The 27,845-nt window shown below is 37.4% G+C and overlaps 1 protein-coding gene across 3 annotated transcripts in view; it reads left to right on the top strand.

Moving 5' to 3' along the window:
- LOC136856782 (NADPH oxidase 4) overlaps window positions 1-27,845 on the top strand; it is a 287,464-nt gene that overhangs the window by 188,871 nt on the left and 70,748 nt on the right. For all 3 annotated transcript variants that reach the window (XM_068224960.1, XM_067134888.2, XM_067134889.2), the window contains 4 exons: window positions 526-588; window positions 7,830-7,890; window positions 7,976-8,063; window positions 18,768-18,887. In XM_068224960.1, coding sequence (XP_068081061.1) covers window positions 526-588; window positions 7,830-7,890; window positions 7,976-8,063; window positions 18,768-18,887 — 332 coding nt within the window. The remainder of the gene's footprint in view (window positions 1-525; window positions 589-7,829; window positions 7,891-7,975; window positions 8,064-18,767; window positions 18,888-27,845) is intronic.

The raw sequence follows: 27,845 nt of genomic DNA, 5'->3' as shown, positions 1-27,845 counted from the left end.
GCCTTCCATTACCATCTACTTCCTATAAAATGTGCACTTATTTGTAATAAAATAGAACTTTTCTGTTTGTATTTATCCATCAAAATAATTCTTGAAGTCCATTTCTTTTTACCAGAGTTATTTATTGTCTCTTCATTGTGCTGGTTTCTGAAGCTTAAAACATGGGCATTCCCATTTTGCAGATTTTTATGTGTTATGAGAGTATGATAAAATAGAGATGTATGACTCAATCCATCAGTTATAAGCATCATTGATCTATTTTCCTACCTCCATTCTGTGGACATTCCATTAGGTGTTGGACCTTTTGCCCATACATGCAATAAACTTATAAAACCAGCAAAATTTGTTGACCAGGCAGAGGAGCCATGGCTGAACTATCACTCTTATTACATAGGTGTGAAATGTATGTGAAGTTTGAGTTTTCCCCTCAAAATAGACAGATCAGTAAGTTTTATTTAGACAGATATTTTGTGTAGCTATGTATTTCTTTTTATTTAAAGAAAGTTTATGTTTAAATTGTTGCAGTTTATTCTGCTCCAGTGTCCGATCATCTCGACAATTGAATGGCATCCTTTCACAGTTAGCTCAGTAAGTATCTATATTGTGTTAAACTTAATGCATTTATGATAATTTCTTTGATACTACAGATATATATAATTGCATATGGCCTCCTGAGAGGCCTTGGTGCAGGTCTTTTGAGTAGATGCACTATAGGTGTCCTGCTTGTTTGTGAGGATGGGACCCTACCTAAGATAAAGTCTAATGTTAAAGATGCCACAAACAACCAGCCTCTGAGCCAGAGGAATTAACCAATGAATGTTAAAATCCCTGACCCAGATAGGAATAAAACCCAGTATGTTAATCATTTAGCCATGGAGCCAGATAATACTTAAGATAATAATGCACAATTGAAAGGAAAGAAAATTACAAGTATAAAAGGCACACCATCAAAACAGCTATTAATCTATGTAGAAAATAAGTCGACAGGACAATCAAGTATAAAGACATGAATTCAATGAAAGAAGAAGAAGATAACTCATAATTGCTTTAAGATTGAAGATGTTGGAGAGACAAGGATAGGTCTGAGAAAGACAAAATTAAAACACTTACATTATATTGGGTTTGGAAGGAGTTTGACATAGACAGATGAGACCGGAATTATTTAAAAGTTAAGCCTGGCACAAGTAGAAGAAAGCAGTGCAGGTTTAAGTTAGAATCTTGTTGTTGACATCCACATATTTAATAAAAAGTTCTTTATTGCAGCCAAATCAGCATACATTTCATTCTCCAGTACAATATTTCTCAAAAGATTCTGTATGCCAGTCGGAGTTCACTACATGGTATCTTTCACAGGGATTCCAACATCTAGTTCATACTGTATATAGTCTGTGCCTGATTCATAAAAACCATTTAGTCTGACACAGTTTTTGATTGTATCCATGCACAGAAGCCTTGTCATTATATGCCTCATTTCATAGTCACCATGTTTCCATTCTTTGTTGATCATGGTGTCGCTCATGTAGAACTCCTCCTGCAGTCAGTGTTCTTCCAGAAGTTCCACATATGGAGGTGTGGCTGGCAGACACAGCTGTAATCTGAGTTCTTCCACGTGGAATACCTGTCTTGCCAGTTCATGTACAAGTCAAGAGGGAGTGTACATTGATATACAGAGTGCTGTCTTTAACAAGGTTGCCTTTAATTTCTTTATCCTTTCCAAAGTTTCCTCTTTAGGTGTAACCATATATTTTCCAGACCATGCCACTACAGGTCTAACTTTCAGGTTGAGAGCTTGATGGCTGTTGTGAGTGATATATCATTTAGGTGCAATATGTCACTTATAGCCTTCATAGTAACCTGTAGTCAATCACTGACATGAAAAAAATACTGTGCCCGATGTCTGAAGGTGAGACTCCTAGATGTTTAAAATGGGTCACTGATTTTAGCTGTCTATTTCCAATGTGGAAATTCCCATGTTTTGCCCCTTATCTGAAAATCATTGATACATATTTCTATTCATTTAGCCACAATTCATTCCTTTCTACCCATTTTGTCACTAGGCCAAAGGTGGCCTGCGAGTCTGTTTAGGAATATGAAGTCAGTATCATGTCATTAGTGCACTTGAGTATCTTTATGTTTTCTGATTCTATTGCATCTGCAGTTGCAAGCATGAACAGCAGTGGACTTAGAAGATCACCTTGCAATATGCCTATAGTCTGCGTTAAAGGATTTGATCTAGTGATGCCATCACTTATTACTAACTAGCTATTTGAAAGTAAGTTCTTTGTGAGTGGGAGCAGGTTATTTCTTGGTCCCCTAAAATCCTGTTGTTTCTCCAATAAAATGGTCCTTTTGACAGTGTTGAATGCCTCTGTGTAGTCGATGAAGATGGCATGTAATTACCCACATACAGTAGTTGTGTTAGGGTTTCTTCTGTGTCATTTTGCAGGCATTGGATTACTTGAATTGGTCAACCTTCCCCTTCTGAAGCTAAACTGTGTCTCTAGTAGATTGTTTCTTACAATTTCAGAAAAGTGTTTGCAGACCAGTGTTGTCAGTGTCTTAAGTAGTGTATACTCTAGAGCACTGGGATCAGCTGTGTTGCCTTTCTTTTTATGCAACATTTTTATTGTGGATGTTTTTCATCTATCTGGTACCATGCACTGATGCAGGCATTCATTTAAAAGGTGTGTAAATGATTCCTTCAACACTGACAGAGTGGCTTTCAGAAATTCATTAACAATATTATCTGGACTGCATATTTTGTTGTACCAAGCTCGATAGTTGCAGTCGCTTAAGTGCGGCCAGTATCCAGTAATCGGGAGAGGGGTTCGAACCCCACTGTCGGCAGCCCTGAAGATGGTTTTCCGTGGTTTCCCATTTTCACACCAGGCAAATGCTGGGGCTGTACCTTAATTAAGGCCACGGCTGCTTCCTTCCCATTCCTAAGCCTTTCCTCTTCCATCATCGCCATAAGACCTATCAGTGTCGGCGCGATGTAAAGCAAATAGCAAAAAAATATTTTGTTGTTTTTCAAGCTATATCTTCAACAGCTCTTAAGTTCTGGAGGTTGCTGGTATGGAACCTCCATACTAGCCCAACCAAGCCACGTGCAGATTTAACAACACTGCCTTGTAAAGCCCATTTGAATTCACTCGCAAAGTGATCTGATTGGCTAACATCAGCAGCTGGAAAAAAAAAAAAGACATCTGCATGAGATATTGATGTTATTTTTTAAAATTGCTGATTAGTATGACCAACACTCTAATGATCATATGCTCAGTTTACATTGTTTCCGACCACCCAGTATATTGCTGTCTACCAACTACCCATAGCGTATACTTTCTGGAACAGATCGTTTACTGAACTACTTCTCCATCCAAGGCAGGTCTATCCTCTGGCTCCAGGTGAAGGGTAAGAGAATAGTGCTCTCCATCAGCAGTGATACAGTCAAATCAATGTTTAACTGATTCAAACTGCTGTTGAGCTCCATGGCTAAATGGTTAGTGTGCTGGCCTTTGGTCTCAGAGGCCCAGGTTCAATTCCTGGCAGGGTCGGAAATTTTAACCATCATTGGTTAATTTTGCTGGCATGGGAGCTGGGTGTATGTGTCATCTTCATCTTCATTTCATCCTCATCATGATGCACAGGTTGCCTACAAGTGTCAAAAATCAAAGGACCTGCACCTGGCGGGCCGAAGATATCCTCGGACACTCCCGGCACTAAAAGCCATACGTCATTTCATTTCATTCAAACTGTCAAACCTGTGATGGTCATAGTCTAAAGTTAAACCCTTGATGCTGACCTCCATACGTCGTATAGAACTCCTTTTCTTCACATGCTGTCAACCTCCATGCATAGGGTAGAGCCCTGTAGGCCTAACTTTATGTTGTTCTAGCTTGTAAAATATTAAAGTTGTTGAGATGGAAATGGCACATCTCTGCTTTCCTTGTATAAATCAGCCCAAATCAGTGTTTCTTTTTTTTTCTTTCTAAAGAGTTTGAAATAGTCTGACCTCTTTCCATGTGGGAGCATACGGACTTAAATTTCTGCTGCATTCTAGCAGATGTATATAACAATACATGACATTTCCTTATGTAGATTGATTGTATAAATCACCATTTTTTCACTGATATGCATGTTGACTAATTCTGGTGAGGACTCCTATAATTCTTTCAATACCTTGAAACCTCTTACGACTCGTAATTATGACTTGCTGTCACTTTGAAATATGATATTGCGTGGCGCAGGAGCATGGCACGGTGCAGTTTAAATGAAAGAGAAGTAATTAAGTTTTAATAAATCAGACAATAAGAGTACTACACCAGACTGAACTGAGCAAATTGAGAGTAGACGCATAACATACGAAATGAGAGTGCATGGTGCACAAGACCAAGTAATGGATGATGAAGAACACCAAAGTACATGCCCTCTTTCTTATGAACTAATCATCCCATTAACTTGGGATTTGTGCTAAGTAAAACTTTGAACTATTGTTCCCGGTTCTTCTGCTCAGAGTTCCCGAGGCAATGATTACCCTAGTTTTCACTGCATTATGAAACAATCCATGCGAATACACGAACGTCACTTTAATTCCGTATAAAATATGGAAGGTCTCTTCTCCATTAGTAGAATATAATGCAAATATAAAGTCAATGAACATAAACTACATTCTTTTGAGCCTCTACTGTAAACATTTGAAAATAATCTTAGGGTGAGTGTCCCAAATATCGCCTACAATAACTATTTCTCTGTATGTCAACCTTCTGGGTTGTGAAATCAATCTGGAAAATAAATGAATATCACTAGGAACAATCTTCCTTTGGTTCCCAGAGATCAAATCGCTTCATAACTTACGCCAGTTTAAGTTAATTAGCAAAATGTCAAAAAATGTCCCAAGACAATTTCGCATGAGTGTGTTCCTAATATCGCCTACCCCTGTTCCTATTACCACCCACCAGGCGAAATTAGGAGCACTTGTTAAAAATGAGTTGCTAAGTTTGTAGAGCACACATAACTTACATTTGTTAACTAATTTCAAACTTTTGGTACGAAAAGAGGACTTAAATTAAAAATGAGGACAGACAGAAATGCTTCATAATTTATTAGATAACTGAAAAAGTGTGTAAATATAGTAGATAGGTAAAATCCTGAAATAGCTCCAGGAGGAGCCCCCTTCATTAGCTTCAAGTCCTGTTTCTTTCTGGAAAAAACTATCATGGGAGGAACGTACTGGCCGACAGCAGACATACAGATGACAATGGTGTTCAGCTTTCCCCGCTCTGCCGATGACATTTTGTAGACTGCCGGTTTCCCTTTTGTGCAAATCACTTGTACATTTTTGCTTTGAACAGTTGTGATGCCAGTTTTGTCTGCATTAAAAGTTCTGGCAGAGTTGAATTTGATTTTGGCAAGTTCTGTTCTAAGAATATTGAGAATAAATTACATTTTTTCAGTGAACCCTAATATTCTGGCTCTTGACAATGACTGTGGAGTTCTTGTTGTCAGCTGGGAAGTCTTTTTCAAAAACAAGTTCAATCACTTTCGACCTGTGATATTGGTTCTTTCTGAGAAGGGATGAGGAAGATTGTTCCTTAAGGCAAGTTGGAAGGCCATCTGCTTCACGTCATTTCGAGTCAAACCGAAAAAAAACATACGTCCATGCAGTACTCGACCAGTTCCTTTTCTAAATCAGGTGTCAGCACAGGTTTCCTTCCAAGTTTCCTTCTTACCACAGCAAATTCTTCTTCATTTTTCCCTTTTGTAGGTACTTTTTTAAATGTAGTCTCGAATCGTTAATTTTGGTACTCCAAATGCTTTTGATGGTCTCAGAGTTCCCATTTCTTTGTTCTGAACAGCCCGACATGCAGCCTCAAGACTGGACATGCTCCACGTCTGCCTTTTCTTCTATTCTCTTGGGATCTCATGTACGAGCCCTACAACAACAACAACAACAACAAAACACAGAATTGGGTTTAAGTCTGGAGCAGACAGATTAAGTGAAGTTTATAGGTGAATGAAAGTAGGTGCTCCAAATATCGCCTAGGGGCGATATTAGGATCGGGTTGGTAGGCGATATTAGGAACACAGCTCAGTCAACACAAACATACACATGACGGAGGTTAAAAGCAGTTTTTAAAAGTAATAACAACATCTTTGGAATCCTCATTTAATGCACTTTCAAGTGATATAAGGAAAATTAGGATTTGGAAACAGTTACCTGGTCATTCCCTGGATTGATTGGAGACAAAGAATACGTTCATCACAGGCTCAAACACACCAGATGCCATACTGCTGTTATTATCACTCATAGGAAGCTTGCCGCTGACGCTGTGTGTGGCAATACATCAGAACGTCAAGGTAACTACGTAATCTCATAGATGGCGTGCATAGTAGCTTGCAAACACGGGTAGGCGATATTAGGAACAGAGGCGATATTTGGGACACCCACCCTAGCTAAACTGTTGTAACTGAACTTTTAAATAGACCCCTGCATTTTCTAAGTGCTCAACCCAAAGCACGGGGTAAAGCGGCACTCAAATGTTCCCTGTTGCTGAGGAATTAACTCTCAAGCTTTAACAAGCTGCTGACTGCCTGCTGCTAACCAGTCAGAATTACAATTATAATGGAATTACAAAGGAAGCGGGAAGTGAAAGTGATGAGGAGGGAGATACAGCTGCTCGTGCCGAACAAACAGTTATGCATGGGGCTGCTTTGGCAAATGTCAAGTCATTGCTGGAGTACATCGATGGCCAGGATGAATCTCTCATCACCAAAAAACTTGTTTTGAGAAACTTTAGAAGCAAAATAAAGAAAAGGTGTTTCTCAGCACAAAAGCAGTAAACAATGACTGATTATTTTCAGAAACAGTAAAGTTAGGTAGTCTGAATATTTTTCTTTGCCTTATTACTTTCAGCAAAAGTGCTGTTTATTTTTCCATTTATTAATTGTGCTAAGTGCTACTTTTACTTCCACATATTGGGTAAGTTAATAAAATTGTAATTTTAACTGTACTTTCAGTACCCCTGTTCTATTTTTAACTTTTTTCGGGTTAACCGCGATTTTACTTATCCGGGAAGCCTTGACCCTACATTATCCTGGTTAATCGAGAGTTGAGTGTATTAACATGCTAACTCAGGAATGCAGAAATGGCACTTTGACTGTTTAAATTAACAATTAAAAATCTGAGCTGTTGCCAATTATTTAAAGGGAAGACCACTGCTGAGTGAAGAGAAGTGGTCCTACCACTGGCTAGTATGGCATACTCTATTTGGCACCACTCATATATCTTTGGAAATAATTTTTTTTTTTCTATAAAAATTTAACATAGAACAAAATTTGTTATAAGTGAAAGTTTAAACCATTTTTGTTCTCCTACACTTCTTTAGATATATGATATTGAGAAAGATGTTTAGAAATTTTTGAAGTCAAGTTTCCTTATAATTTAATGTTCAGATTTGAATTTGAAAAAAAAAATGTACCCTGGTAGCGACTGGCAGTGCGGCTTGGTCTAATCACCAAGTTTCTATACCTCTATTAGTTTTTGTGCTATGATGGAATGGACAGACAGATAGACAGACACACAGGAATTGATTTTTAGCTGCCACATAACCTAAATATGTTTAAAACATGCAAAAAAAGTAATTGTTACCAAAAAAAATGGAGAGACAGATTGTGTTTATATAGACTACTGAAAAGTGTTATTGTTTAATAATTAATAAGAAAAGAGAATTTAATTTGTGCTATACCCATATGCTAATATATGTTACTGCAGTAAGGGAGTAGGCTATTCAGTCAAGTGCATTATATGAATATAACTTTCTATGTTTCAGTGCCCAACATCTAGTCAGCCTAATTTATCCATCTTAATACGAGCAAGAGGAGACTGGACAGGTATTGATAACCTGTGATTTCTTTAACAAAGTTTATTTATATTCTACACGTGTCAGTTTTCTGATATCATTCTCTTGATCCACAGAAGAGCTACTTGGTCGAGTATTAGTACCATTCTCACACACTCAGCACACTGTAGAGCTATGCCGTTGGCCTTCACCGCAACCAGTTAGGTAAGCTATTTTCAGAGAGAAAGTGCTACAAGAGATCACTCAATAATCTCTTCCTTCCAAGACATGAAGTTTCACACTGGGCAATTTAAGAAAAATGAAATAAATAAATAAATAAAGTTCTTCAGTACTGACTCCATTAAATAATAATGTAACAATAATTATAATGAATTATCCACCTTCACTACTGTTTTTTTACTGCAATGTATTACCTCGTTAGAGTGTTTTCAACTAATTTTGGAGTAGTTGTCCTCAGCAAAACATATTTTGTGTATAATAAGAGCATTATGGTGAAAAGCAGGGAGTTTATATAACAGAGTCAAATAGAAGATAGATCCGATTAAGAAAGCCAAGCAATACAACTGATGTTGTTAGGTTGACCGTGTAACACTCCAATATCTGTAAGCCATTTGGGAGAGCAGCAGTCATCTTGGAAAACTGGGGTCCTTATTCAGCTATGTGCCATGAAGGGTATTAGTAAATACTAACAAGATACAAGGATAAAAGAGAGCAACAACTCATACAAGACTGGCTTTTTCTCGGACTGCATTGTCGCATGTCAACAGGTGAGCAATTCCATTTATAGTGAGGTAGGATAGACATAGAGTAACATGTGGTAGAAGTGACAATAATTAATTCTGTTTTGCATCCACAGTAGTGTTGCCACTATTGCCGTTCCAACCCACGTAGATACTTCACCATTAATGACTGGCACAGAAAGGAGGGTGTGGTCTATATAGGGAACGCTCCACTGATCTCAGAATCACTGGAAAGCTCCAATGATGTATGACTGCCACTATCACTAGGTCCCAAAGGGATTACTAAACTTTGGATGCAGCTTGGGACTGGTTGAATGTGTGTGTTTCAGCACATAACCACCAGACAGAGCCGAAATCGGCAAAACATCAATTTAGAAGTAAAGCAGTGTGGAGTATAGATTCTTTTATATCCTTTTATCCCATTCATAACGTGCAAGTAGTAGTGTTTGCCAGTCATTAATCCAAGGTAAGTAAAATATAAACTAGCCTTTCGTTGTAACTATTTTGTTTATCAAAATTAAGTACATTTTACATTGTTGTTACTTTTCAACATGAGAGAATACACTTTTGCCAATGAATAGGCAATTTCTTCATCCCATTTTCAAATAAGGTAGCCAGGCGTGTCTGGAGCCAATTGCACACTAACTGTTTCACCTCCTCATTATTTATAAATCGCTCTCCACAAAGAGTGCCCTTCAGCAGCCCAAAAGTGTGGAAGTCACATGGTGACAGGTCTGGACTATAGGGTGGATTGGGCAGGACAGTCCAGTGCATTTGTGCACATGTTTTCTGGGTTAGTCTTGCCGTGTGGGGTTTGGCATATACAGATTTGATTGGATGTCATGCCTTTCTGACCTGTAGGCAAAATGAACCTGGCAAAGAAGATTGCAGGAGTAGGCCAAAGTACTGGTCCAACATTCCTCGAGGAAATCAGCCAGCATTAATCCTCTGTAGTCCCAGAAGACCATATTCAAGACCTTGCCTGCATCTTGGCTTTCACCGGTGGCCTCTCGCCATGCATCTGTCACTTCATACTCACCTTCCTTGACATGAGAGTGTAATGGTGGATCCAGGTCTCATCACAAGTGATGATTAATCTCAAAAAGGTGTCTCCTTCTGCCTCATGCCTTGTCAAAAGCTCACGAGAAATTGCAAGCCTTCTGATCTTCATTCAGCAGCCTTGGAACCCAATCGGATGATTGTCAGAACATCCTCATGGCTGATCTTAAGTTCCTGGCTGATCTGAAGCACAGTTGTTTTTGTGTAAACTTCAATAAGATCTTGAACAGCCGCAATGTTCTGGGTTGTGATGGAGGTGAGGGGGCGGTCTGCGTGTGGCATGTTTCCAACACTCTCACATCCGTCCTTGAACTCATTACACCAGTAATTCACCCAGGCCCATAAGAGTGTTCTGTTCCTGAACTGTGCGTGTAACTGGCAACAAGTTTCAGCAGCTTTAACATTTTCTCGGATGAGAAATGTGATGATCAATCAATCAATCAATCAATCAATCAATCAATCAATCCTGATCTGCATTTAGGGCAGTCACCCAGGTAGTAGATTCCCTATCTGTTGTATTCCTAGCCTTTTCTTAAATGATTGCAAAGAAATTGGAAATTTATTGAACATCTCCCTTGGTAAGTTATTTCAATCCCTAAGTCCCCTCCCTATAAATGAATATTTGCCCCAATTTGTCCTCTTGAATTCCAACTTTATCTTCATACTGAGATCTTTCCTACTTTTAAGGACACCACATAAACTTATTCATCTACTGATGTCATTCCATGCAATCTCTCCACTGTCAGCTAGGAACATACCACTTAGTCGAGCAGCTTGTCTCCTTCCTCCCAAGTCTTCCCAGCCCAAACTTGGCAACATTTTTGTAACGCTACTCTTTTGTTGGACTTCATCCAGAACAAATCAAGCTGCTCTTCTTTGGATTTTGTCCAGTTCTTGAATCAAGTAATCCTGTTGAGAGTCCAAAACATTGGAACCATACTCTAGTTGGGGTCTTACGAGAGACTTATATGCCCTCTCCTTTATATCCTTACTACAACCCCTAAATACCCTCATAACCATGTGTAGAGATCTGTACCCTTTATTTACAATCATACTTATGTGATTATCCCAATGAAGATCTTTCCTTATATTAATACCTAGGTACTTACAATTATCCCCAAAAGGAACTTTCACCCCATTAATGCAGTAATTAAAACTGAGAGAACTTTTCCTAGTTGTGAAACTCACAACCTGACTTTTAACCTCGTTTTTCATCATACCATTGCCTACTGTCTGTCTCACAACATTATCGAGGTCATTTTGCAGTTGCTCACAATCTTGTAACTTATTATTAATCTGTACAGAATGACATCGTCTGCAAAAAGCATTCTCTGATTCCACTTCTTTACTCATATCATTTATATATATAAGAAAAAGGTCCAATAATACTACCTTGAGGAATTCTCCTCTTAATTATTACAGGGTCAGATAAAGCTTCGCCTACTCTAATTCTCTGAGATCTGCTTTCTAGAAATATAGCCACCCATTCAGTCACCCTTTTGTTAAGTTAAATTGGACTCATTTTTGCCAGTAGTCTCCTATGATATACGCTATCAAACGCCTTAGACAGATCAATCACGATACAGTCCATTTGACCTCCTGAATCCAAAATATCTGTTATATCTAGCTGGAATCCTACAAGTTGAGCTTCAGTGGTATAACCTTTCATAAAATCACAAACTGCCTTCTATCAAATCAGTTATTAATTTTGCAAACATGTCTAATGTAATCAGAAAGAATGCTTTCCCAAAGTTTACATGCAATGCATGTCAAACTGACTGGCCTGTAATTTTCAGCTTTATGTCTATCACCCTTTCCTTTATACACAGGGGCTACTATAACAACTCTCCATTCATTTGGTATAGCTCCTTCATGCAAACAATAATCAAATAAGTATTTCAGATATGGTACTGTATCCCAACCCATTGTCTTTAGTATATCCCCTGAAACCTTATCAATTCTAGCTGTTTTTCTAGTTTTTAACTTTTGTATCTTACTGTAAATGTCATTGTTGTCATTGGTAAATTTTAATACTTTTTAAGTATTGGTCACCTCCTCTATCTGAACATTATCCTCGTAACCAACAATCTTTACATACTGTTGACTGAATATTTCTGCCTTTTGAAGATCCTCGCATACACACTTACCTTGTTCATTAATGATTCCTGGAATGTCCTTCTTGGAACCTGTTTCTGCCCTAAGCCTATACATACTCTTCCATTTTTCACTAAAATTTGTATGACTGCCAATTATGCTTGCCATCGTGTTATCCTTAGCTGATTTCTTTGCTAGATTGAATTTCCTAGTAAGTTCCTTGAATTTCTCCTTACTTCCACAGCCATTTCTAAATCTATTTCTTTCCAACCTGCACTCTCTTCTTCATCCGTTTACTTCTCTGTTATAATATAGTGGATCTCTACCATTCCTTACCACCTTTAAAGGTACAAACCTATTTTCACATTCCTCAACAATTGCTTTAAACCTATTCCAGAGTCTGTTTACCTTTTTATTTACTGTTTTCCACCAATCATAGTTGCTTTCTAAAAACTCCCTCATGCCTGTTTTATGAGCCACATGGTACTGCCTAATAGTCCAAATTTTAATATCTTCCTTTCTTTCACATTTATAATACCATCTATTACTTTGATTTCTCTATAGAGCTCATCTGGTTTTACCAGTACCACATCCAGAATATTCTTCCCTCTAGTTGGTTCTGTCACTTTCTGAATGAGCTGCTCTTCCTATATTAACTTATTTACCATTTGTATTACCTGTCATTCGTATTACCTCTCCAATTCGCATTTGGTAAATTGAGATCACCCGCTACAATCACGTTCCTTTCCTTATCGTTTCCCACATAGCTGATTATCTTATCAAATAATTCTGAATCAGCGTCAGCGCTACCCTCTCCCGCTCTGTACACTCCAAAGACATCAAGTTGCCTATTATCTTTAGAGGTGAGCCTTACACTTAGAATTTCATGTTTGTCATCTTTAACTTTTTCGTAGCTTACAAACTTCTTTCACCAGAATGAATATTCCCCCTCCTACCATTCCTATCCTATCTCTACGATACACACTCCAGTTCTATGAGAATATTTCTGCATCCATTATATCATTTCCCAGCCATGATTCAACTCCTATTACAATATCCAGTAAGTATTTATCTATTAAATTACTTAATTCTATTCCTTTCTTTACAATACTTCTACAGTTCAACACTAACATTTTTATGTCATCCCAACTTGACTTCCAGTTCCCTGTTCCCTTATCACTGCTCTGTAGGCCACCCCATTTCCCTGAATGTACCTCCCTATAACCCTTCTATACAAATTTCCTAACTTACATGTACCATTGCGGTTTAAGTGAAGGCCATTTGAGAGCAGATCCCTATCTCCTACCCACCCATTAGGATCAAGAAATCTCACTCCCAGTTTCCCACATACCCACATGATCCTCTCATTTAAATCCCCAGTCACCTTCCAGTCAGTATCCCTCCTACACAGTATTCTACTGATAACAATCTGCGCTTCCTTAAACTTCACCTATGCTACATTTACCAGAGCCCACACTCCCCAACTATGTTGGTACTTATACCTGCTTGTCTTATGTTGTTGGTACCAATGTGAAACACTACCACCTTCTCCTTTCCCTCCTCCTTCTCTTTTACTTTCCTCAACATCTGCCTTAACCTAATTCCTGGATAACACCCTACCCTGGTTCCCTTTCCTCTACACACTTTTCCCACATGTCTAACTATGGAATCCGCCATGACCAGAGCCTCAACATGCGGGTGTACCTCTCTCTCACTCATCGTGAGAGTGACTGAATACAGCATGGACGAGACATCCCGAGCTATGACGCCCCTCCCAGGGACCCCTCATTGCATCCCCCAACGTCCTTGAATTACAAGTGCACCAGGCAGGCACCAAATTCAAAAAGGCCCTTTTTCTTAGGTATTTGGATGATGCATTGGATTTTATATGAATGGAGTAGACAGGCTTCATTTGAAGCATATTCGTAAACAAACTTTTATGTTACATTTTTGTGAAAATGACACTTTTTACAGAACAAAGATCTACGATGTATCTTTGATCTGTAATTGCAGTTAGTTTGATCATGTTGCAACAGTTGGTCTCAGTATTCCAAAATTCTGAAGAAAAATGCACTTTTAAAAACTTGGAACAAAAGTCTATACTACATCCACTTCCCATGCAAGCTACAACAATCTTATTTTGAATACAGCAGCTGCTCATTATGACTCTATCAAGAGGTTATTTTGACGTTTTCAACTGTAAAGTATTTACGTTTATTTGATTTTCTTCAGCAAAATGGATATGCAGTCAGACATGAGAGGTGATTATAGTGTAAAATTATTGCCAAGTGAAATAAACAAACTGATGAAAAACAGATGCAGGAAAAGCAAAAGTAAGTTAAGTGGCATGTACACCAGGATACAACACAATAATTCTGTTCCAATATTATCCAAGAATTGTCACCAAGAAATGTGACAACTGGTAAGAAATTTTCAATTTTTGTCTCTGTTTCTGTTATGGTGATGATTTGCAAAGTACATAGAGGAATAGAAAAAATTGCAAGATATTGGTGAAATTCCTAAGGAAGGAGCATCATAGTTTCTATTTAAATCTGAAAACACTCTAATCAGTGCAGATAAGTGTGTGTTCATTCAAGTTTTATATATAAAGCAACCAATTTTCAGAGAATAAATTATAAGTAGGTTGAAAGTACCTCATTATTTATTTCATTATTCAAGTGTGCATGAGTGAACGCTCTGCTGACAACAACAAACATTGCTGATTTTCTAAATACATACAAAATGTAACATTGACATTTGTTTTTGGTTATGCTTCAATTATTATGATTATTTTGATGAAGGTATTTCATATTGTGAAACATTCATTTGTAATTTTTTTTTTAATATAATGGATTCTTCTTCTTCTTCTTCTTCTTCTTCTTTGCGTGCCTGTCCGCCTCAGATGTTGGCAATCAACATGGCAATTCTGGCTTTATCCATTGCAATTCGGAACAGTTCTGCACATGTTTTGTAATTTTTTTTAATGCTACCAATATTTAATTCCTGTGTTTAGTTTATAGTTTTCTTTCATTTTACTCCACCATTTTCACCATTTGTAATGAGGTTGTCTTGTGATGTAGTCATTTTATAGTGTTGTTCCTAGATAGTGTGGAGTTTATGTTTGATCAAGGCATGGCAGAGGGTGGGTTTCTGGCAGGAAAAAGTACCCCTAATGCTAGTGATTTTTATTACCATTTTCAGCTTTGTGATCCTCATGTCATTCATAATTAGTGGCCCTAATGATACAGAGGGGTTCAGAAAAATGTAAACACTCTTTGATAGTCAGTATTAATGGAACAAAATGGCATACTGTTACAATCCTTGCACGGGGGAAGGTTATTTTTATGTGTTCAAAGTGACCCCCATTAGTAGTCAAAAAATGTTGATGCCACCGAACTGCTGACCAAACTACGGCTGTCAGTATTGCCGGTGTGATAGCCGCACAGGACGCTTCGATGGTTTCTCGTAGCTTGTTCAGTGTAGCTGGCTTCTGTTGATAAATTTCATTTTTCAAGGTCTCTCATAGGTATAAGTCAAGAGGTGTAAGGTCTGGAGCATGTGGTGGGTACTCAACAGCTCTTCTTTGACCTATCCATCTTCCAGGTAGATTTTCATCCAAGTAGGCTCTGACATCTCTGTGGTAGTGAAGCAGAGTGCCAACTTGTTGTAGGTAAAATCTTTCCTTTCCAAACCTCTCGGATGGCAGGTAAAATAGATGTTTGCAGCATATGAAGATACACCTCAAAGAAGAATGGGCCAATCAAACCACGCAATGACGGACCACACCACACATTAACACCGGGTAGATTAACATGTTTGTCCACGTGAACATGAGGATTTTCAGGAGCCCAGTACACGCAGTTGTGGTGGTTTACAGTACCGTCAGATCAGATAACCATCCCTGCAAACCGTTCATCCTCACGAAGCATGCCTTCAAACCACTCGCAATACTCCATCCTCCAATCCAGTACGTCCTCGTTCATAGCATGCGGCGATCTTGGAATGTACACTTCCCACTTTGCAGTCTTCAGAATTTGTTGTACGGTTGATCGGCTTAACCCGCTTTCACATGCACCCTCATTCACAGATTTTTGAGGTGACCTAGCAAAGTGTTGCAACACAGCAGTGCTAGAAGCTGGACTTGATGTTTTTGGTCGGCCAGACTTTTTTTAATGCACATCCTGAAAAGTACCATCTGCTTCAAATTTATCCCGAATATGATAAATTGTTGTACGTGTTGGTGGCTGAGTTCCGTACACGTTATGCCATTGCCGTCATACACCATCATGTTTTCATACTTCCAGAACCACTTCAATACATCCTTGCATTGCTTAAACAACAATCTTACTTCATTCATTTCTGCACTGTTATCTGCTGGAAAACGCGTGCCAAGATTGTCACACCATTCACGTGACCTTCATCATCTGTTGAGAAAACAATGGACTATGCTACTGTGCAAGAATTGCAACGATATGTCATTTTGTTACAAAGATATTAACTATCAAAGAGTATCTACATTTTTCTGAGCCCGTCTGTAGTTATGAAATATGGCAAATATGGGTCTGGTAATGGAAGGTATAATCATCAGCCATTTTGGAAACTGAGATTTTGTCTTGATCCGATTACATTATTTTTATGACTGGATATTCTAAATATTCAAACTCCCACCAAATGTCTAGAGAATAGGTTCTGTATTTTTCCAAGGTAGCTCTGGATTTTTTTTAATGCTAGTATCATTATTACTTTTTATTGTATTGATCCATTATCTCTTTCTCTTTGTTTTCAGGTTAAATTTAAATTATCTACATTGCTACTGTTAAATTAACTCATCATTTGCTTAAGTTATCATTATAGGTTTCCTACAGTACATGCGTGCAGAGAATTGGATGATAGAATACTCCATTTGAGCGTTAGTTGGTCAATTACTGTACTGTCTGCAGTATTTCTTATGTTTCCCTTAGTCAGCTTTTATCTTGGTATAAATAAACATGTTCGCCTCTGTGGTGTAGTGGTTAGTGTGATTATCTGCCACTCCTGGAGGCCTGGGTTTGATTCCGGGCTCTGCCATGAAAATTTGAAAAGTGGTATGAGGGCTGGAATGGGATCCACTCACCCTCGGGAGGTTAACTGAGTAGAGGGGGATCAATTCCCTCCTGAGCCATCCTCAAAGTGGTTTTCTGTGGTTTCCCACTTCTCCTCCAAGCAAATGCCGGGATGGTACCTAACTTAAGGCCACGACTGCTTCCTTCCCTCTTCCCCTTCCAATCTCCCCCCCCCCCCCCACCAAGGCCCCTGTTCAGCATAGCAGATGAGGTCGCCTGGGCAAGGTCCTGGTCCTCCTCCCTGGTCGTATACCCACAACCCAAACTTTCATGCTCGAAGACACTGCCCTTGAGGTGGTAGAAGTGGGATCCCTCGCTGAGTCTGAGGGGAAAACTAACCCTGGAGGGTAAACAGATTAAGAAAGAAAGAAAGATAAATAAACATTTTGACTTATTATTCTCTTGTAATTGTAGATAAAGCTTATAAATGTAAGTTAAATGTCATTTGCCTTATTGCTTATGCAAATTTTGTTCAATCTGAGAACTTCATGTGGGCTACAAATAATAAAATTCCTGCATGACTGAAAAGAAGAAAGGAAGCAAACTTGTTGTAGAAAGAAGATGCGACAAGGGATAAAACAGTACTTGACTGTGTTCTAGATTTACATCCATATCATACTCAGGCAAGATAGGCCAGTGACATTACCACTGACTTCTCATCAGGTGCTTGTGGTTCAATTCTTAACCAATGCTAGTGGTATTTATAAAATTTATGAAATGGTTGACATTCCAAGTAAAACTGAAGTTTCTACGGCTGTGATCACAATACCAATAGCACAATATTTCCATTTCTTTGCACAAATTTTTCATACCATTCTGCAAGCTTGGAAGTCCCCTTACAATAGAACTCCATTCTAGAAGTCCACAGACACTGACACACTGCTTCCTGTGTGTCTTCTGTCATCACATACCATTGGTCTTAGATGTGGTCCTTCACAAAACTCAAAAGATAATAGTCAGACGGTGCCATTTCATGACTGTAGGCAGGATGCTGCAGAACTTCCCAGCCAACTTCCCTAATTACTTCCTTGGTGAACAGAGCATAGTGAGGGCAAACATTATTGTGCTGAAGGTTGCACTTCTTTCCAGGCTGTTTATTGCACATTATGCATAATGAAACTTGTGAAGTGTTTGAACAATAAAGGGGGGCAATTATGCAAGCTTCTACATCCCAGAAGACATCGCCCATAACTTTCCTACCAGACTGCACTGCCTTTGCGTTCTTTGTCTTTGGAAATTCCAGTGGTGCCCAACCATGCCTTGCAGTTTTGTTTCCAGTTCATAATTATGGAACCAGCTTTAATCACCTGTCATAATACACAATAAAAAATCATTTCCTTCATTTCAGTATCTCAGTGACATTACCACTGACTTCTCATCAGGTGCTTGTGGTTCAATTCTTAACCAATGCTAGTGGTATTTATAAAATTTATGAAATGGTTGACATTCCAAGTAAAACTGAAGTGGTCCTTCACAAAACTTAAAAGATAATAGTCAGATGGTGCCATTTCATGACTGTAGGCAGGATGCTGCAGAACTTCCCAGCCAACTTCTCCTCATTTGGAAAGGGGTAATCTCAATTTCTTCATAGCTGGTTCTATATTTGACTTGTGGTCTTCTGTCAAACAGATATAGGACTCATAGATTACAAACTTTTCAACAGCCTAAGCTTGCAATCATTTCCTGCATTGCACTGACCTACTGCAGTCACAGTGACACATCTATCTTCTTTAATGATGATGTCAAACTTTCCAGGTTGCGTTCAGTGAATGTAGTTAAGTAGGGACAAATAAGAAGGGTATAATATTGTTAACAAAGTATGGAGTGGCATTTTCAGTTGATTGATAAAACCTAGTACTAATCTTGATTTTGTTTATGCACTTTATTTCTAAACCAGACAATCTGTACTTCAGATTTTTAGTGGATGGTCCATTCCGAAGCCCCCTGGAAGGTGTTCTGCATACTGCTGTGGCTGTATGCATTGCTGCTGGAGTAGGCATCACACCTTTTTCTGCAGCACTAGACCACCTGTTGTAAGTAATACTGTTTTTTAAACTATTACAACATTAAAGCAATTATCCAGTATTTTAGCAATGCTAACACAAGTGTTGATCTATTTTTGTGTGCATGCTTGTAATAGCAGCTATATTATCAAAATTAGTAGTCTATACCTTTGCTAAACATGTTGTGTTGAACATATCTGATTCTTAGAAATCTGAATCCTTTGTACATACAGTTTGATAACAGGCTGTTGGGGCCGATGACCTTAAATGTTAGGCCCCTTTAAACAACAACCAACAGAAACAGGCTGTTGAATTATTACACTTTATTTTTGAGTGGTTTAATGATGCACTAACATATATGGGTTTTTGATAATGGTGTGATGGGAAAGGGTTAGTAATGGGAAAGTAGCAGCCATTGCCTTCAGGTGTGGGATAAAAGGAAAGCTGGTAAACTCAGCAAAAGATAATTTTAAAAAAATTATAAAGATGAACATAGGTAGTAAAATACTAAAAGTCTATGAACAATGGTGACACACAGAAAAGGAGCCCAACGGGTTGATATAAGTAATGGAAAGGAACAAACACGTGATACATGAAGTGATATATTGAATGATACGAACTTGGATAGGAATACATCCTAGAGTGAACATTTTGACAGACGAATGTGAGAAGAAGGAAAAATAAGATACAGATTTGAATATATAAAAGGACACAGACAAATTTCTATAGAAGTCAGTATGAGTCTACTGTAAGTATCATTCGATATTGTTCCCTTTCCGGAGTCACTCAATCAACAAGTATGAGGTACCTCAGTGTGGTACGTTTGTGAGAGGTCAAATTCACTATTTAGGACATTTTTTAAAAGAAATTTATATTATAAGGAGAATGTAGTTGATTAGGCTCATGGCAAAAAATGAAATGATAATATAAAAACACTGGTGGATTTTATTACAAATAAATATCAAAATTAACATCATTCTTCTTGCTGCATTTATAAAATTATTTGACAAAATTGAATTCTTCTCATGTTGTAAATCTATACAAATGAGCAATAAATCTGATTTTATTAAATGTTTCTCCTTCATCGCTGGTCACTCCACCATTAAATAAAACTGAAAATTCTATCAGAAAAATAGGTACAGATTTAAACAAATGAAATGACACAGATAAATTTCTAATAGTGGTAATATTTCACTAATCTCACAAATAAATATTTTGCCTTCAATTGACAAAAATCAATTTTACCAGTGGTAAAATCCTGTTTTAGACCTCTCAAATATTTGAACTGAGTACAAAATTTGGTTAAGAAATATTTAATTTCTGCTACATAAATTATGGTTCTAAATTTGACCACGCTGTCAATTCAACATTGCTTCTGTCATTAACCATTATAACTTTCTGTGCACTTTTATACCATAACAAACAACTTTTAATAATAATCCATATTTCTTTCTCTTAACTTTTTCCGCTCGCGTGTTGACAACAGGCCAACAGCCGCCGTTCAGCGCTAACCTTCTTCTTCTTCTTCTTTTTGGTTATGGGCTCCTATATTTCGCCCAGTCACAAGTCTTGTTTTATGGGATACACTCTCACAAAGGACGTAGACAACTAACACTACATTACATAGTAACACACCAATAAGATTTTTTGCTAGTGGCTTTACGTCGCGATGATGGGATAGGAAAGGCCTAGGAGTGGGAAGGAAGCGGCCATGGCCTTAATTAAGGCACAGCCCCAGCATTTGCCTGGTACGACAATGGGAAACCACGGAAAACCATTTTCAGGGCTGCTGACAGTGGGATTCGAACCCACTATCTCCCGGATGCAAGCTCACAGCAGCTCGCCTCTAACTGCACACCAATAAGATTGTGTCAAAGAGAACAAAATGAATTACAGAAAACACTAGTGGAAGCCGGAGCATATGGCCTTCAGAAGGTTAATGTGATACGGAAGTTTACAAAACAAGCTTGGAATCGTCAATAAACTTATTGATTGTATCAATCATAACAGGTGTCAGATTATGTAACAAACAGGAAACCCTGGTTGGAAAAGGGAGTTTAAGGCGCTCAAGATGGCACAAAAATATTTGACGAGCGGAAGAATATACAGGACGTTGAAAAAATAAATGGTTAACATCCCCATCTCGGTCACCGCATATGCAATTAGGCAGGTTGTTAATGTGAAATCTGTATTTGTATTGAGGTGTGAGAGGATGGTTGAAACGTAAACTAATAATATTTGTGATGTGGCAATGGGAATATGAACCTCTCATGTAGCAAGGTTTGGGAGGGATGTGAAGTTGTATATGATAATAAAATCTTCCTTTGTTCTTGGCAGTTTTGTGCCAATCCTCTTACCAAGAACAATATGCACTATCTTTTATAATTGGGTAATAATCTGTTGGAGCTTCAGCTACATGAAGGGGAGGCATCAAAAGTCAAGCAGCATGTGTGGCAAAATAATCTGCCTGTTCATTGCCATATATACCGATGTGCACAGGCACCCAGACTAATGTGAGACAGACCCCTGATTGATCCAGTGTGTAGAGTAGATACTTAACATTATAGAGACACTAATTTAGTGAGAAAGTGAAGGAAGATAGAGACTGTAACACACTTAGAGCATCAGTGTAGATACTGACTTTAGTAATAGCCTGCATCTTAATAAAAATAAGGGCTGCCTTATAAATTCAGCTGAATAAATAGAAAAGTAATTCTGTAAGTGATATTGTTCAGTGACATGTGTATTGGATACACAGAATGCCGCTACAACTCCGTGCAGGGTTTTAGATCCATCCGTGTATATATCAATTCCTCATTTGGAAAGGGGTAATCTCAATTTCTTCATAGCCGGTTCTATATTTGCTTTGCCATGTTGTGTCCATCGAAAACAGGAAGCTGGTGGGGTAATGATATGAGGTGTAAAATATAGACTAGCTAAGGAAAAGGAGTAAGGAGGATGCATAATGGTTCTCAATAGTGAATCACGATAGATATGTAGTGATCGATAAGTGAAATATATCGCTGGTGCTAGGCGTCATCTAGGGCTTTGCAATTGATAATATTCATGTAGTAATTGTAATTTTGGGACAAGCAAGTTGGTTGCAATTGCACATTTTTTAAGAAGGTATTTCTTAGCCAGCATTTGTTGTCGAATTAATAATGGGGGTTCACCTGACTCTACAATGAGAGCGTTTGTCGGGGTAGATTTGAGTGCTCCCAGACTAATGCAGAGTACTTGAAATTGTATTAAGGTGGAGATTGACGCGGTATCGATAATGTGCGCACTGTAATCCATATACTATCTAATTGTAGCCTTATACAGTATAATGATATGGCTGTAACTGGATCAACTCCCCAATGCTGACGTGTAACAGTTTTAAGTACTTTGAGATAGACATCAGCTTTGTGACATAAGTGGGTGATATGCTGCTTCCAGTTTAGTTTATTGTCTAATGAAGTATTTAGGTTGTGTATTCTCCCAGGATGGTAATATAGTAAGCGAGATTGAATCAAGGTGTCGTAAAGCTAATGCAGTGAGCTCGCAGTTGCGATCAACAGTATTCTGTAAGAAGGAAGTGAGCTCCCAGACGAAACTATCGTTACATCGGTCTGTTTTCAGACCAACTTTGCTTTACGGGAGCGAAAGCTGGGTGGACTCAGGATATCTTATTCATAAGTTAGAAGTAACAGACATGAAAGTAGCAAGAATGATTGCTGGTACAAACAGGTGGGAACAATGGCAGGATGGTATTCGGAATGAGGAGATAAAGGCTAATTTAGGAATGAACTCGATGGATGAAGCTGTACGCATAAACTGGCTTCGGTGTTTTTTTTTTTGCTAGGGGCTTTATGTCGCACCGACACAGATAGGTCTTATGGCGACGATGGGATAGGAAAGGCCTAGGAATTGGAAGGAAGCGGCCGTAGCCTTAATTAAGGTACAGCCCCAGCATTTGTCTGGTGTGAAAATGGGAAACCATGGAAAACCATTTTCAGGGCTGCCGATAGTGGGATTCGAACCTACTATCTCCCGGATGCAAGCTCACAGCCGCGCGCCTCTACGCGCACAGCCAACTCGCCCGGTAGGCTTCGGTGGTGGTGGGGTCATGTGAGGCGAATGGAGGAGGATAGGTTATCTAGGAGAATAATGGACTCTGCTATGGAGGGTAAGAGAAGTAGAGGTAGACCTAGACGACGATGGTTAGACTCGGTTTGTAACGATTTAAAGATAAGAGGTATAGAACTAAATGAGGCCACAACACTAGTTGAAAATCGAGGATTGTGGCGACGTTTAGTAAATTCACAGAGGCTTGCAGACTGAACGCTGAAAGACATAACAGTCTATAATGATAATGTATGTATGTATGTATGTATGTATGTATTAATCTGAGGTATTTATGGTGGGTGCAAATGGGTATTTCATACCTAGCAAAAGCAATAGGAGAGCGATTATAACTATGCTTATGAGTAAAAGTCATAGGCCAGCATTTTGCAATGGAGAGTTAAAAGCCATGCGAATCTAGCCATGTTATTGCTTCGACCATGATTTGTGACAAGTGATTTCTACATGTATCTATGCTATCATCAGAGTAGTAGATGACAAAATTGTCAGCATAGGCAAGTAAATGGGCCGAGCGCGTAATTAACGGCTCAAAGTCGCTCATATAGAGCGCAAATAATATTCAACTCAGGATATCTCCTGGAGGCAGACCATGAGAAGTTTGGCGACTAGGGATAAGGTATTGTGCCGATTTGACAATGAGTTTACGGTACATAAGCAATATTGTCATAAGATATGCAAAAAACAAACTGGGATTCCTCTTAAAGTGAGGTTGTTCCAGAGAAGGTAAAGTGGCACAGAATCATATGCTCTTTAGACATCTGAAAAGATAGATATGGTACTGTATTCACGGCGTTTTGTTAATAAAACATCAATGATAAGGGTATTAATGGCATCATGAGGGCTCCGCCTTTTAAGATAGGCATATTTATTTTTTGGAACAAGGTTATAATACTCTAATGCCCACATAAATCTCTGCAAAAGTATTTCTAGAAATGTTTTTCGGAGGCATGTTCCTACCACTATCCCATGATAGCTATTAGGTTCAGATGATGTCTGGCGTGGTTTGAGGATGGGAAGTAGGAAAAAATAATTCCATTGTACAGGTGTGTGGGTGGTTTTCAAAATCTATATATATATAAAATAACTTGTCCTGACTGACTGACTGACTGACTGACTGACTGATTCGATTCATCATCGCTGAGCCAAAACTACTGGACATAAAGAAATGAAATTTAGGGGATATATTCATATTAAGATGTAGGTGCTCGCTAAGAGAGGATTTTAGGATATTCCATCACTAAGGGGGTGAAAAGGGGGGCGAAATTTTAAAATGAGTGTATCTACATCTCAAAACTTTAAAAGTTTACAGATGTAAAAATTGGTATTTAGAATCTTCTTTAAAAATTAGGAAACACATATTTCTTTGTTTTCAGAAAATCCCAATAGGAGGGGTGAAAAATGGTGAAAAAGGGGTTGAAAGCCTTTAATCAGGATACTGGTACTTAAATATCAGAAACTAAAGATATTAAAGACCTGAAAATTGGTAATTTTGATCTCTTTTAAAAATAAAGAAACACGTATTTTTTATTTTTGGAAAATTCAATTAATGGGAGAGTGAAAAGGGGGGTGAATTTTTAAAATGAGTGCATCTATATCTCAAAACTTTTAAATTTTACAGATGTAAAAATTGGTATTTAGAATCTTCATTAAAAATAAAGGAACACGTATTTTTTTGTTTTTGGAAAATCCCAATAGGAGGGGTGAAAAGGGGTGAAAAAGTGGTTGAATGCCTTTAATGAAGATACTTATATCTCAGAAACTGAAGATATTACAGACCTGAAAATTGGTGTTTGGGATCTCCTTTAAAAATAAAGAAATACATACATTTTGTTTTTGGAAAATCCAACTAATGGGGGAGGGAAGGGGGTGAATTTTTAAGATGAGTGTATCTGTATCTCAAAACTTTTAAAGTTTATAGATGTAAAAATTGGTATTTAGAATCTCCTTTAAAAATAAAGAAACACATATTTTTTTGTTTTTGGAAAATCCCAATAGGAAGGGTGGAAAAGGGTGAAAAGGGGGTGAATGCCTTTAAAGAGGCTAAGTTACTTATATTTCAGAACCTGAAGATATTACAGACCTGAAAATTGGTGTTTGGGATCTCCTTTAAAAATAAAGAAACACGTATTTTTTCGTTTTTGGAAAATCCAATTAATGGGGGGTGAAAAGGGGGTGAATTTTTAAAATGAATGTATCTATATTTCAAAACTTTAAAAATTTACAGATGTAAAAATTGGTATTTAGAATCTTCTTTAAAAATTAGGAAACACATATTTCTTTGTTTTCAGAAAATCCCAATAGGAGGGGTGAAAAATGGTGAAAAAGGGGTTGAAAGCCTTTAATCAGGATACTGGTACTTAAATATCAGAAACTAAAGATATTAAAGACCTGAAAATTGGTAATTTTGATCTCTTTTAAAAATAAAGAAACACGTATTTTTTATTTTTGGAAAATTCAGTTAATGGGAGAGTGAAAAGGGGGGTGAATTTTTAAAATGAGTGCATCTATATCTCAAAACTTTTAAAGTTTACAGATGTAAAAATTGGTATTTAGAATCTTCATTAAAAATAAAGAAACACGTATTTTTTTTTGTTTTTGGAAAATCCCAATAGGAGGGGTGAAAAGGGGTGAAAAAGTGGTTGAATGCCTTTAATGAAGATACTTATATCTCAGAAACTGAAGATATTACAGACCTGAAAATTGGTGTTTGGGATCTCCTTTAAAAATAAAGAAATACATACATTTTGTTTTTGGAAAATCCAACTAATGGGGGAGGGAAGGGGGTGAATTTTTAAGATGAGTGTATCTGTATCTCAAAACTTTTAAAGTTTATAGATGTAAAAATTGGTATTTAGAATCTCCTTTAAAAATAAAGAAACACATATTTTTTTGTTTTTGGAAAATCCCAATAGGAAGGGTGGAAAAGGGTGAAAAGGGGGTGAATGCCTTTAAAGAGGCTAAGTTACTTATATTTCAGAACCTGAAGATATTACAGACCTGAAAATTGGTGTTTGGGATCTCCTTTAAAAATAAAGAAACACGTATTTTTCGTTTTTGGAAAATCCAATTAATGGGGGGTGAAAAGGGGGTGAATTTTTAAAATGAATGTATCTATATCTCAAAACTTTAAAAGTTTACAGATGTAAAAATTGGTATTTAGAATCTTCTTTAAAAATTAGGAAACACATATTTCTTTGTTTTCAGAAAATCCCAATAGGAGGGGTGAAAAATGGTGAAAAAGGGGTTGAAAGCCTTTAATCAGGATACTGGTACTTAAATATCAGAAACTAAAGATATTAAAGACCTGAAAATTGGTAATTTTGATCTCTTTTAAAAATAAAGAAACACGTATTTTTTATTTTTGGAAAATTCAATTAATGGGAGAGTGAAAAGGGGGGTGAATTTTTAAAATGAGTGCATCTATATCTCAAAACTTTTAAAGTTTACAGATGTAAAAATTGGTATTTAGAATCTTCATTAAAAATAAAGAAACACGTATTTTTTTGTTTTTGGAAAATCCCAATAGGAGGGGTGAAAAGGGGTGAAAAAGTGGTTGAATGCCTTTAATGAAGATACTTATATCTCAGAAACTGAAGATATTACAGACCTGAAAATTGGTGTTTGGGGTCTCCTTTAAAAATAAAGAAATATATACATTTTGTTTTTGGAAAATCCAACTAATGGGGGAGGGAAGGGGGTGAATTTTTAAGATGAGTGTATCTGTATCTCAAAACTTTTAAAGTTTGTAGATGTAAAAATTGGTATTTAGAATCTCCTTTAAAGATAAAGAAACACATATTTTTTTGTTTTTGGAAAATCCCAATAGGAAGGGTGGAAAAGAGTGAAAAGGGGGTGAATGCCTTTAAAGAGGCTAAGTTACTTATATTTCAGAACCTGAAGATATTACAGACCTGAAAATTGGTGTTTGGGATCTCCTTTAAAAATAAAGAAACACGTATTTTTTTGTTTTTGGAAAATCCAATTAACGGGGGATGAAAAGGGGGTGAATTTTTAAAATGAATGTATCTATATCTCAAAACTTTAAAAGTTTATAGATGTAAAAATTGGTTATTTAAAATCTCCCTTAAAAATACAGAAACACCTATTCTTTTGTTTTCGGAAAATCCCAATAGGAAGGGTGTAAAAGGGTGAATAATGGGTTGAATGCCTTTAATGAGGATACATATATCTCAGAAACTGAAGATATTACAAAACAGAAAATTTGTATATGTGATCTCCTTTAAAAACAAAGAAACACATATTATTTGTGTTTGGAAAATCCAATTAATGGCAGTTAAACAGGAGTGACAAATTGGGGTGAATTTTTTGAAAATCTAAATTTACAGAATATCTGAGAAACGTAAAATGTTACCGACGTAAAAAGTGGGTATTTGGAATCTCCTGTAAATGTAAAGAAACACAGGTGATTTGTTTTTGGAAACTCCACTTAAGGGGAACTAAAAAGGGGTGAAATTTTAAAATGAGAATTTCTACAGTATATCTCAAAAACTTAACATGTTACAGAAGTGAAAAATGGTATTTTTATCTCTATCAAAAATAATGAAACGTGTATTTTTAGTTTTCGGAAATACCACTTGGGTGGAGGAGGGGGTATAAGTGACTGAAAATGGTGTTGAATTCTTTTAATTAGGCTACTGATATCTCAAAAATGAAGATGTTACAGACATGGAATTTGATATTTGGAATCTGCTTTAAAAATAAAGAAACACGTATTCTCGAAAAATCCAATGAAGGTGGGGGGTGAAAGAATTGAAAATTAATTGACTTAATTGTATGAGAATACATACAGTAGAGTCTCGCTCAACCGACCTTCGCTTATCCGACGGTCCGTGTTATCCGACA

The sequence above is a fragment of the Anabrus simplex genome, chromosome 1 (genome assembly GCF_040414725.1).
Source record: "Anabrus simplex isolate iqAnaSimp1 chromosome 1, ASM4041472v1, whole genome shotgun sequence".
Lineage (NCBI taxonomy): Eukaryota > Metazoa > Arthropoda > Insecta > Orthoptera > Tettigoniidae > Anabrus > Anabrus simplex.
Note: the sequence above shows the minus strand (reverse complement) of the source record. Positions and strands in the feature narration are given on the sequence as shown.